The sequence below is a fragment of the Adiantum capillus-veneris genome, chromosome 3 (genome assembly GCF_014529385.1).
Source record: "Adiantum capillus-veneris isolate H3 chromosome 3, ASM1452938v2, whole genome shotgun sequence".
NCBI lineage: Eukaryota > Viridiplantae > Streptophyta > Polypodiopsida > Polypodiales > Pteridaceae > Adiantum > Adiantum capillus-veneris.
The window spans coordinates 153,779,128-153,792,814 of record NC_140933.1 but is presented as its reverse complement, the minus strand read 5'-3'; the positions used below and the strand labels follow the sequence as shown (position 1 = coordinate 153,792,814).

General features: G+C 40.7%; 1 protein-coding gene across 3 annotated transcripts in view; it reads left to right on the top strand.

Moving 5' to 3' along the window:
- LOC147461990 (caffeoylshikimate esterase-like) overlaps positions 1 to 3,729 on the top strand; it is a 56,046-nt gene extending 52,317 nt beyond the window's left edge. For 2 of the 3 annotated variants that reach the window (XM_086509454.1, XM_086509453.1), the window contains 3 exons: positions 2,680 to 2,817; positions 2,910 to 3,008; positions 3,287 to 3,729. In XM_086509454.1, the coding sequence (XP_086365580.1) occupies positions 2,680 to 2,817; positions 2,910 to 3,008; positions 3,287 to 3,499 (450 nt within the window). In that variant the 3' untranslated portion in view covers positions 3,500 to 3,729. The remainder of the gene's footprint in view (positions 1 to 2,679; positions 2,818 to 2,909; positions 3,009 to 3,286) is intronic. The other variant, XR_015187661.1, reaches the window with a different exon arrangement.
- The last annotated feature ends 9,958 nt before the right edge of the window (positions 3,730 to 13,687 follow it).

The following is a 13,687-nucleotide window of genomic DNA, read 5'->3' as shown; positions in this document are numbered from 1 at the left end:
CTTGTGTGCTCCCAATCATGCAAGTGCTGCTTACCAGTTGTGGAGCACTGGTGTGTTGGGTGGGACTTCACCATGGTCGAGTTCCATTTGAGACGGTGGGAAGCAGCGGCCAGCCACACTACAGTCTCAGACAATGAGGTTCCAGCATGGGAGAGACTTTGTATGACTACTGTTGTCTCATGTATGCACTAGTGTGCTCGTAATTGGCCTCTTGACAATGTTGTAGAGCCATTGAGATATTAATTTGGTTAAGGTATCTCCTCGGATTTCTTCATTCGACTTTGTTTGTTGCATCAGAGATCCTTTGGAATCACTATGCTTATTTTGCTTATGTATCTCCTCGGATTTCTTCATTCGACTTGGTTTGGCAGCTGTTTGTTGCATTAGAGATCCTTTGGAATCACAATGCTTATTTTGCTTATTCCTTTTCTAAAAGCATTTTGAAGTGAATAATGGTTTGTTTCATCTAGTTTTCTTTAGTAACAAATGAAAGTGATTTAGTTTTCCCCTTCTCTCTTTTCTTGTGTCCCTTGCTTTTGTATTTTTGTGAGTTCTTCATCCCCTCTTATATTTTGAAAGCTCAGAAAATTCTGACCTTATGAAGGTATTTGCTTTGGAATCACTATGCTTTACTTCCTTCCATGTTTCTTGGGCGTTCGGTGTACCCGTTTCAAACAATGCATGTTTCCTCATATATGCTATCAAATACCCAAGGGTGTTTCTTGCTTCAAAACAATGCCTCATATTTGCTATCAAATACCCAAGGGTTTCCTTGCTTCAAAATGCAGATTGGCAATCCTGCTCAAGGTGCACTCGTGTCACATCCTGATATGTAGCGTCTTTGATTGTAGTTCCTTTTTCAAGACCTTGATTGGGTGCTAAATTTGAATCCTCTGGGACCGCTCCAATCTTTCTTGTAGGGTTTCCTTGGCTAGCTGGATTCGTAGCACTCCACACAAGAACCTTGTAGTTCCTTTTCCAAGACCTTGATTGGGTGATAGATTTGAATACATTGGGACCTGCTCCAATCTTTCTTGTAGGATTCTTCATATGGTAGCAGGTTCTTCATATGGACCATGGTAGTGGTACTTGGACTGTCCTTTGTGTGATTTAAGCTAAGGCTGCCTGAGGTATTTATGCTGGTCTTTAAGTTAGAAATGTCATATAAACCACCAGATAAATCCAGAGGGTTGACCATGTTTCTAGTAGCCTCTACTTGTAGGTTAGCACTCAAAGTCACCTATGCTAGGTCTGCCTGAGGTATTTATGCTGGTCTTTAAGGCAGAAATTCATATAAACCACCAGATACCTTCGAGGGGTTTTCCATGTTTTCAGTAGCCTCTGCTTGTAGGTTAGCACTCAAAGTCACCTTCCCCTTTGGAGCGTGATGCTCATGGGGAGTCACACCACTAGCTTTGCTAAGCTTGAGATTCATTCGCTTGCAGCTTGGTGACTCATGATCTCAATAGATCAATCCATTGTCGTATGAGGCTAGATTTGCCCTTTTAGCTGAGAGGGAACTCCAAAGATGATACTGGCCAAGGCCGATCCAGGCACAACACAATCATCGACTTCTTTATGGCCACATGCCTTAGTAGGAGTACAAATGCTGACACCACGTGAGCTTCAATCAAAATCAGGAGGGACATAGCATCGAGAGGCTTCATCTTCTAGAGGTGTGTATGAGTTTTGTGACTAGGTAGTATCTTATGTAGGCCATTGTGACTATAGCGTGTCTACACACCTCAAAGTGCATCCTCTATATTGCAAGATTGTGTCTATAGAGTTTTTGTGACTAGGTAGCTTTTCTTTCTCTAGATGCTCCTTGCTTTCACCTTCATCTCTACTACACGATCCCTGGTTTGTTGTACTCAGCAAGAGTAGTGTGAGGAGGAGGAGGAGGAAGAAGACTGTGAGTGGGAGGCGACAAGTGAGTATTGTGACTATAAGGTGTCTACACACTTCAAAGTGCGTCCTCCATATTGCAAGATCATGTCAATCAAACACCAACATATAAACAATGGGCACTCGATAGAGCAGTGACGCTCTGCCAGGTGAGGTGCCTGCAGCCATACCCACCCAGGAGATCAAGACACCCCCATCATAGGCAGATTAGAGCCATCATTTAGCGCCATAGGAGGAAGATGCTGATACATCCTTCCCATGAGAGAGATACCACAAGAGAGAACTTTTCAATGATATCTTTTATGTTTGGGATCATGGGTGTACTTTTTGATAGACAGTTTTTAGCCTTTTAGCTTTAGGCTGATATTTCTATTGTCCTTTGGATGAGAGATACGTTTCATGTATTGTTTTGGTCTCATAGGCCACATTGGCCTCTCTCTCTCTCTCTCTCTCTCTCTCTCTCTCTCTCTCTCTCTCTCTCTCTCTGTGGCCTGCTCAAGTTATGCCGTAATCTCTCTGGTGTCCCCCTGCATATAGTTTCATACCCATAGCCTTATGGCTCCATCCCATCATCAGCACCACCTTTCACACATGGATGTACTACCGCCACCTACTAGCTTAGCTTCTCCTGGGGGCACCTTGTCCTTTTTGCTCAAGGTTCACTCATGTATCTCAGAGTCCGCGACTTTGGCCTCTAGCAGACGTCGATAACTCTTTCTTTCTTTTGCTCTCTTCCTATGTGACTGTGGAAACTAACCTCCTCTTTATTAACAGATGGCTGCAGAGATGTACCCACCTTGGATACTGGTTCTAATTTTAAAGGCAGTATGCTTCATTTTTCCACGTGCGAAGCTGGTTCCAAATAAAAACCTAGCAGACCTGGCCTTTCGAGATGTCAAGAAGAGAATACAGGTAGTTATACTTTAAACATTCAAAGAATGTGTGCCAATGCATTTGCCTATGCCTTTCACGTACATGCAAGTTGCTGATTGTTTTGGTTGTAGACAGCTTACAATGTAACAGGGTACAAAGACCCTCCACGCTTGAGGACGGCGCTTGAGATGCTGAGAGCTACTGATGAGATCTCTAGTCGATTACATGAGGTAATTTAAAATTCTGCGTCAGTGCATCATGCAAGAAACACATCAGAGATGCCTGCAAGGGAGATGGCGACTTAGAGAGGAGAATTTATGACCCATGCTCATCATACACGTAGATCAACAACATATCCGAATCCAAATTTTTGCATTTGTTCCTTGTCTACTCGCTTGCAACAGGCCATGCCTAATTATGCGCAGTCGTTATTTTCTTCAAAATTATCTGATGAATTGATTAGTAGGAACATGCAGCACTAATATATATTTTTATTGTGAGGTTACAGATATCTTTACCCTTGTTGATCTTGCACGGGGCTTGCGATGTCATTACTGACCCTTCTGTCAGTAAAGCCTTATACGAGCAGTCTAGAAGCCTTGACAAAACACTACGCATATATGATGAGGCATGGCATAGTTTATTGGATGGGGAACCAGATCTCATGACTTTCAATGTCTTCACTGACATTAAATATTGGCTTCATTCACACAGCAGCTAATCAACTCATGGGTACTTTATGTCAATGCCAGAACCGACTTGAAAATGCACCATGCACAATCGGTTTTCATCCTTTTAGTGTGGAGAACTGGCAAGTGCATTAAATGATGTACCACCAGTAAACAAAACCAAGAACATTGTTTCTTTCATTCAAACCTTCACTATGGTTTTGAAGGGATCTTGCATTTATATAATGCACATGTATAATTCTTATATATTCACTTTTATTTCTGCTTGTTGTCTTCCTATTCTAGCCAAGTATTGAATGCTTGAATGTGCACACAATCAAATGCGCCTTAAGGGATCTTGCCACTCTCTTATTTTTGCACAAAAATGTCGCAAATTGCCCATGGGGCTACATCACCCCACCAGAGATGGCCCATATACAACAATGTGGAACTCTCCTAAAATTAGACCAGCATAGACTGGGGCGGGGGAAAGAGCCAGACAGGTGGCAAGTAATGTCGCCGATGCCACGCTACGTTGTAATAAGGTACCCCGACTGCCTTGAGGCTAATGCAGACTTGACGGCATCTCTCCACTCGATCATATTGTCCATTGAGTGTGTGGATCAGCTCTAGCCAGAAAGCCCTAATGGTCAATGTTGGAGCTTGGAATACACCTCAAAGAGTTCGAAGGATCGAGTCCTCCAAATTAACCAAATCGCTAGGCTGTCGATCCAATCCCATCATAAATCACGCGCTTGGTCCAAATCAGCGAAGATAACCAGCATGGTGCATGGACAGGTGCGCTCTAGATAGCTGAACTGCCCACCCCTAGGTGGGTTTCCCTGTAAGGGTCCCGGGACGTAGACATGCACCTGCAAGATCGAGTGATCCATACCAGCCGGACTCAACTCAAGATGACCTCGTGCACTCCTAGCTTCATGGGCTAACCATTGGCACTCTTCCAGTGGGGGTCGATCATTGCAAAGGAGGCCTTGGTCTCTTTTTGTAAAGTGACCAGTCACACTATGTGACTAGCTGGGCGCACATTATGTCCACCCAGACTTTGGACACCCATCCCGATGGTGTCATAGACTAAATCTCCTCTCCTGCGAGAGCGGGACATAACATACTCCCCCCCTTTAGAACCATTGATGTCTTCATCAATGAATTGGGATACTGGGCTTTCAAAGTTCTAACTGATTTCCAACTAGGAAACTATTCAAACTCACCCTTCCATTTAATTAAGTACTCATCTTAAGCACATCGACGTGAATGATGGGTACAATGATCTAAAACGGCCTCTGGTTCTTGAGGTATAAAATCGTTTTGGATGTCTTCCCATACATTTTCCTCGATATGCACAAGTGTTAGCTTTACCTAGTTTTTCTTTAAGGTGACTGACAAGAAACATTGGATGTACACTAACATCAGAAGAAAGAGCCAATGTGTAGGCAAATGGGCCAATTTTCTTTGTGATCAAGAATGGACCGCAAAATCTAGATGAAAGCTTATAATTTTTTTCAACTCGCATGGTCTTGGAATCCTTGGGTATCTTCAAATAGATCTATTGTCCCAAGGATCGTCCCTTTCCTATGCTTGGGGGAAGGTGAGGGAGCATGATGTCTTCATCCTTTTTGATCTTGGCTCTACTCACAACTTCATATCAACGGAGTTGGCCACAAACTAGGCACACAAGCTTTCGAGATTGGAGATACTGTAACTGTCGATGGAGCTTTCAAGGGCCAGCAAGCCTCCGTTACGCCCTTGATTGGGAAATTGAGGCTTCATGTTCAAAGCTACGTTGACAAAGAAGACTTCTTCATCTCTCCTCTCCAACATGAGGATGTTATTCTGGGGGCACCATGGTTCAATCGCATGGTTGCCAATATGAAGTTTCCTGAAAGGAGAATTTATTTCATCTATAGGAAAAAGAACGATGCTAATGAGTTGGGTCGTACTATACCTCTTGTAAATTCACCTACTTTCGATAAGTCAATAAAAAGCTCGGTTTTCTTGTATATGATTTTTGTCAAAGAGTCTCTAAATGATGCTAATGTTTTACCAAAACAAAGCGGTAGGAATGAAGGAGAACTAGAGTTGTCTAATTTTCTAAATGGATTCCAAAATGTTTTTATTGATGATATCTCTATGGAGTTACCTTCAAAATGAAAGAATGATGAACATACACTAGAGATTCTACCTGGGAGCTTACCTCCTATAATAAGCCTCCTTATCGAGTTTCTCAAGCTCAACAAGAGGAGATTATGAGGCAGTTAATATAAGAGCTAGTAGAGAAAGGGATGGTGAGGCCTAGTTCCTTCTCCTTTTGTTCACTAGTCCTATTAGTGCAAAAGAAAGATGGCATATATCGAATGTGAGTCGACTATAGAGCACTAAATCGGATCACTATCAAAAATAGATTCCTGTACCACGGGCAGAATATCTGTTTGATAAGCTACAAGGCTCTACCTACTTCAGCAGGATTGACCTTAAAAGTTGCTATCATCAAATAAGGATAGTGAATGAAAATATTGTAAAGACTGCTTTTCGCACAACATTTGGTCTTTATGAATATCTTGTTATGTCTTTTGGCTTGACAAATGCTCCGGCCACATTCAATCGCCTTATGGAGAAAATTTTTAGGCCCCACCGCAAGTTCACTGGAGTGTTCTTTGATGACATCATCATCTACTCCAATTCTCTCGAGGAGCATAAGCAACATCTCCAGGTAATCTTTCAAGCTTTGAGGAAGAATAAACTTTTCGTTAACCAAAAGAAGAGTAAATTTGTCCTTTAAGAAATTCATTACTTGGGTTACATTATCTCTGGAGATGGTATCCGTATAGATCCATTAAAGTTAGAGGTAATAAAAGGATAGCCTAACCCATGGCCTAACCCAAGGGATCTACATGAGCTACAAAGCTTTATTGGTATGTGCGCATACTATAGACGCTTCATAGAAAAATCTTGTCAACTAGCAGGACTATTACATGACTTGACCAAGAAGAACGTTAAGTATTCATGGACTGCTAAAGAGAAAAATTCTTTTGACAAGCTTACCTCCCAACTAGTGCTTACACTACCAGATCTCTCAAAGCCATTTGAGGTTCAATGTGATGCTTGTAGAGATTGCTTTGGAGCTGTCTTGCTCCAAGAAGGGCATGTCATAGCATATGAAAGTTGAAGACTCAATATCGATAAACGAGCGTTGGGCATAATGAAAAAGAGCTTCTAGCTGTTCTACATGTCCTAGATACATGGAAGCACTATCTTTTGGGAATTTCATTCATCTTACGACAAACGGACAATCAAAGTCTCAAGTACTTCATAACGCAAACCAAGCTTCCCGATAAAAAAATGAAGTGGACAAATTTTCTTTCGCAATTCAATTTTTATATTGCTCATATTGTTGGTAAACATAATCAACTGGCGAATGCACTATCACGAGACTACCAAGGGCAAATGCGGTATCTATATCAACTCACAATGATCTATCTTCCATGATAGATGAGTATGCTACTGACCCCGAATTTAAGGACATAATGTCAGCCTTTGCCTTAGGGAAGAAAGAGGAACCATTCACCTTGCAAGATGGTTATCTTCTCCATGGCAACAAGTTATGTGCTACTCACTCTCTTCGTGAGAAAGTAATGTATGAATCCCATGCTCCTCTCTATGCGGGGCATAAAGAGATTTAATCTACTCTTCGAGGAGTAGAGATGTATTTTTATTGGTCCACCATGAAAGTGGACATACAAGAGTATGTTTCAAAATATGTTGGTAAGCCAAAAAACAAAATATGATAGAGGGAAGAAACTTGGATTACTCCAGCCATTGCCAATTCCTAATTCGCCATGGGAGAATATATCCATGGATTTTATCTTTGGATTATCCAAGTCTATCCATGGGAATACGAGAATATGGTCAATAGTCAACAGGTTTAGAAAGCAAGCACATTTTATTCCTGTCAAAAAGACTATTAAGGCACACCAAATGACAACTCTCTTCATATCACATATTTTCGAACACCATGGATTTCCAACACGTGTGAGATAGAGATCCTAGAATGACCTGTAATTTTTGGAAAGGTCTCTTTGAAAATCCAGGTACAAGGTTGAATTTCTCTTCGGTCTATCACCCACAAACGGATGTCCAAAGTGAGATAGCCAACCTTACGATTCTCGATCTACTAAAGACTTATGTTATAGAAGTAGATTAACGCTCACAATGGAAGGAGTATCTACCACTTGTAGAGTATGCATACAATAACACTGTCCATACTACTACATGAAAGATACCTTTTGAGATCATTGAGGGAAGACCTAAAAGTCCCTTGCTACTTAAGGTACATGGGAAGATCTTCGCTACCGATGAGTATAGCCGAGATTTGCAAGAATCTTTCCAAAAGATTAAGGAGGTTATATCCATCTCTCAACAAAGGCAAAAAGCTGATGCTAATAAGCACAAAAAGGCCTTAACTTTCAAAGAAAATGATTGGGTCTTACTTAAGTTTCCCAAGGCTCGATTGAGGCAAACTACGGGCAAAAATCTTACGGGCCACCAAAAGTATTATGCTAAATTAGCAAAAAGATACTATGGTCGTTTCCAAATTTTAAAACCAATCAATGAGATGGCCTATCAACTCAAGTTGCCCAACCATTGACTCATACACAATGCTTTTCATGTGAGCCTACTGAAGCCTTACAAAGGAGAGCCACCAAGAGACCCCCATTATTGGACCCCATTATTGAAGACCCCCTAGAGATCAAAGATCAAGAAGAGGTGCTACAACCCAAAGCTATCCTTCAACATGCTTGAGGTGTTCAAGTCAAATATAAGCTCTAATTAGGGGCATGAGAGAGAACACACACTCTCTCTCTCTCTCTCTCTCTCTCTGTCTGTTTCTCTCTCTCTCTCTCTCTCTCTCTCTCTCTCTCTCGGCAAGCCCAAGACTCAAGAGGCACTAAGGCCACATGTCAGCCCCCTAGCAATATTGCCCTCATAAGGTGCCTGAACCCTATTGGATGATCTAAAGGAAGGTCCAATGAGAATCTAGATTCAATGAAAATATCAAGATCTTTCTCTTAAAAATGAAAAAGGAGGACATTTGTCTAAATGCTACACTTTAAAAGGTGAAGTTCTTTCTCTCAAAAATGGAAAGGAGGACATTTGTCCAAATGCTACAATTTAAAAAGTTAAGGTCTTTCTCTAAAAGGGAAAAAGGAGGACATTTGTCCAAATGCTACAATCTAAAAAGTTAGGGTCTTTCTCTTAAAGGGAAAGAAGGAGAGCGCTTATTGAAGAGGCTACAATAAAATAAATAAGATCTCTCTCTCTCTCTCTCTCTCTCTCTCTCTCTTATATACTCCACAAGTCACACACACACTCTCCGATTGTGTATTGTGTTCACAACTCCATCTCCTTCTCCAAGTCTGAGAAGTAGAGAGCCTACACCAACACCTCTTGGATGTGAAATGCAAATCCAACCAAGAGTCAAACTTCAACGGCATGCTCATTTTCTCTACCATCTATATTAATATGCAAAGCTAAGCTACAAGAGTAATCTATGGTGAGGAAAGTATTTCTTTCTCATAAGAATACTTCTTCTTCCTCTTCCCTACTCTCATTCCCTGCTAGCTCTCTCCACCTTTGAAGGTGAGGTGTTTGAGGTCTTGGGAATGAGGCCAGGGACAAGTTAATATTTTTGTAAAAGTTATAGGCATAATTTTGATGCATGAAGCTTTCCATCTTCATTGCATCAACTAGGTCTTAAGAAACACAAAGCTTGTATTGTACCAAGTCTCTCTTTATATGAGAATCTATAATACAAAAGCCTTTTGGAGGGGGGTTCGGCTCCAAGTAAATCCGGTCCTCAATTGTTGTCAATTTCTCTAATTCTCTCTCTCTTTTACAAGTATTGTTCATGCTAAGCTAACTAGGTATAAGGGTTATGTTGTTATCGTCTTCTTATGCTTATGATGAAGTCTCTTAAGAAATGCTCACTACATTATCTTAATTCCGTTCTCTCAATGTTACAAGTCCAATTTCATTACATATTTTGCATCCCAATGAGCATGCTCAACCATAGGCAAAACAGCTCTGGCAGCAGCAACCTTGCCACCAAAACCTGCAACATCCTCAACATCGCCTACATCCTCAGAACCAGGACGTACATCAATGCCCTGCACACAATATTCTAAACACCCTTTGACACAAGGACACGTTGCATCATGTAAGCCCACATAGGGTTATTGTCCCCATCCAATCTATCCTCAGTAGCAAACATCTTGAAGACACCTGTGTTGTTGTTAGCCATGGAAAATGCTGCACCTGATGTGAAAAATTCTTGAGAAGAGGAGAAATGAAGCGGAAAGAACATGTGCTATATAACACAAATTGTAGAAGACTGTAAGGAACCTGTTATGCAAAAATTGGTACTGACAAAACTTCTGCACAAAATGAAGAAATAACTTGCACAATACTATCTGTAGTGGAAATGGAGGCCAAAATGAGCTCACAAAAATTAGAAAATTAGTCCAAGTCAGAAATTTGATAAGAAATGAGTTCACAAAATTGGAGAGAGTGAGCAAGTGTGTGCTGGAGCTGCTGGCGACTAAGATTGGGAGGAAACGACCTGCTCTGGTACCAATTGTTGGAATTAGGGTTGCAAGAAAACACACACAACTTGGAGAAGACGAAGGAAGCCCAAGACACACAACAAAGAGAGTACTACTTAGTGTGCAATGAAAAAGATAGATAGCCCTATAATGATGGACTTATATATATAATGCACGAGGAAAAAAACCTCCTAGTGAGGAAAAAAATGCCTCGGCGGTCCTATGTGTGTTCACACACATCACTACCACATGTATATGGTAACAAAAATCAACAACACATTAATTCAGGTTCAATGGACAAGCGGAGAGCAGTAATAAGACCATTAAGACCATTTTGACCAAGATCGTGCAGAAGGAGCCCCATAACTAGGATGAGAAGCTTCAGATGGAGATGCGGACTTATAGAACAACTCACAAGATCACAACCGAGATAACTCCATTTTGAATGGTAGACGATATAGAGGCAGTAGTGCCTATGGAGTTCGTTGTTCCCAGTCTCAATGGCCATTGAGCATGACATGGATTTTAAGTCAACACTGAATAATAGGTTGGATGAGCTACTAAAGATGGACGAGATTAGACAAAGGGAAATGTTGGAACATGAAGTGGTTCAACATAGAAGAAAGTATTGGCATGACAATAAGCTGAAGGTTAGAGATTTCATGAAAGGAGACTTGGTCTTACTATACTAGTCAAAGCTAGACCCAAAGAAACCTAATTTGAGAATAGCTTGGTTGGGACCATATGAGGTGGATTGGGTATTCTCAAAAGACTCAAAGATTTATCTGGATTGCTGCTACCAAGGGTCTATAATGGGGCCAAGATCAAGTTATATTACTTCAGATCGACTAGCACCAAAAGTAGAGGACAAGCAAGACTCTAAGTTCCTCGTTGGATCTCTTCATGATCAGACCAAATGTAGTTGGGGCATGTAAGGGGTAGGATACTTGTAATGACTGTTGTAAGATTCAAAGGCCTTATGATTCTCCCCAATCTGGTTTTGGTTTCTGTTAATCTTTAGGGGCATAGTCTTGACCCAAATATTTCTCCTCAACTCACTGTTTAGGTAGTACAAACGCGTGATTGGGTTTGAGGGGACCGACAACAGTAGTGTCCCCCTCCATTCTTCAACGCGAAGGTAAACGAGGAGTGCCCCTTGCATGGGCACTCAAAGGAAACATGACCCAAAGTGAAACGAGACACTCGGCTTGCATGTGGGGCTCCGCTTCGAGCCATCGGCAACGGCTCGTCGATGAGCATTGATGACTCGCTACTTATGGACCTTTTTTTCAAATTTGACATTTAGATACTCCATGTGGAGGTCTTGAAATCGTCTTTGAGATCAGATATGCACATTCACAAACACGCACTCGAGGTGCACCTCGTTTGCTTGCGACTGCTGTCAGCAGATTCGACTTGGATCGAGGTGGTATGAGGCATTTCTGGCAAATTTTCAAGATTGTCCAAAGTTTCCTGAGAGGCTTTCAAAGGGACCTCTTGGACATGTGCTCAAGGCTTGAATAGCCTTGTTTGCTCAATTGATCCTAAATGATGCTTCTGCAATCAACTTCAACTTTCAACGTACGGAGCTGTGAGACGACTCTCAGGCGCATCAAGCTAAAAGTGACGACGTCATCAATTAATGTCACAAAGTACAAGTAATTACCCAAGGATGAAGTTTGCATAGGGCCACAAAACATCACTATGTACAAGTTGTAACTTGCATATAGCACTTATTGAACCATCCTTTGGAAAGTTTAAATGCTTCATAAAAAAGTACATGAAATTACCCAAGGATAAAGTTTGCATAGGGACACAAACTCACTATGTAGAAGTTGTAACTTTCATATAGCCCTTATTGAACCATCCTTTGGATACTTCAAATGCTTCATCTTACCAAAATACAACCTTCAGAAACATGTTTAGTAAGTAAGTGCTCCAAGAGGCAACAGAGAAGCAACCATATTAGATTTTTGCAAATGCAGCAAATTGGAAAAATTCAGATGCCCAAAATGTGAATGCCAAAGTTTGGTATCTAAAATAACAACTACATTTTCCAATATTTTGTCCACACTTGTCAAACAAAGTGAGCTTATACAGCCCATGGAACAAAATGCTAGATGCAACAATTTCATTACCAAAACTGAGATCATAAACTATACATCTGTCATTCACAAATTTGAGAACAACAAGATCAAGTCTTGCATCCTTGGCACATAAAGTGCATCAACAAGTATGAAAGAAATGCCACTTACAATAGTTAGCACAATCCTTCAAACTCCCTTGACTAGAGAAGAGGCATTGTTGGCACAATTGACCGAACAAACCATAATGCAAAGTGATGTGCTTTGTAGCACCACTATCAAAGTGCCAAACATATTACTTTGTAGCTATTGGCATACATGCATCATCACAAAAGGGTCATAAGTACACTCTACATTAAATGGCCACTTTGCAACTACATCAACATCACAATCTTCATATAGAGTAGATTCTACATTAGCTGCATTGGTAGTAGATCTAGCCTCTTTCTTCTTGGCTTCTTTTGCCTTCAACTTAGGACACTGCTTTACCAAGTGATCATTGGTCTTGCAATAATGTCAATGCATCTTCTTCTTGCCTTTTTCACCAGAATTCCTAGATGATTCGTTGCTAGTAGCAAAAGCACCAGACACACGTGATTTTCTACTCACAATTGAACCACAAGAAGTGGGTGCATTTCTATTACCACCGATTATCCATGGCATAGAAAATAGCCTAAGATTGGGCATTTATTTACCTATGGAAATGTTCACACTACCAAAGTGGTTTAAAGATTATGGCAATAGGTTGAATTCACCCTCTTCAATGCATGCATCAATAAGTCTATTTTTTATCTTTTGCATGCTATTGTGGGCGATTCGGTGACAAGGAGTAGAATGGGTGGTACTTTACTGGAGTTTTCATTCAAAACTTAGAAATAAATTATTGCTTGCTTGCATCATTTAAATAACACCACTCATAGTAAATGATGGATTTTGCTTTTTTGTGGAACATCCAAGTCAAAGACCACAAAGCAAACACAAAATTCCAGTTTTGATTGGCAAAAAGTGATCCAAATCCAAAAAAGTTTTGGGAGTATATTCTAGGCAACATAAGTAGCCAGCAAGGCAAATTCCAACTCTAGATATGATGAAACATGGGTCGCAATCCATGTACCTTGTCTAAGTTTTGGATAGAGACTATACCAGCCTATAGGAGAGATCATTGTGAACAATTCTTCCAAAAGCAAGGAAGTCAAAAAAAGTTCAACAAGTGGGTCAAAAGGGGAAAAAACACTTTAAGATCAAAAACCACAGAGCAAACCTAGGTTTTGACTTTTGACATACCTAAACTAGTCTAAATCACACAAAAAGCATATATCTAGGATCAAAGGCAAGCTGTGTACCAAGTTTCATCCCATTTTGACACAAAGGTACATGGATCATGATCCATGATCCTTTGTCACAAATTGAGATGAGACTTGGACCATAGCTAGAGCTAGTCACAAGGAGCCTAGTGGTCTTTTCAAAATTCAATTTGGACTTGATTCGAGAATTTTGCAAGTAAAATTGAAATTTTTGCCAAAAGCACGATAAAATTTTG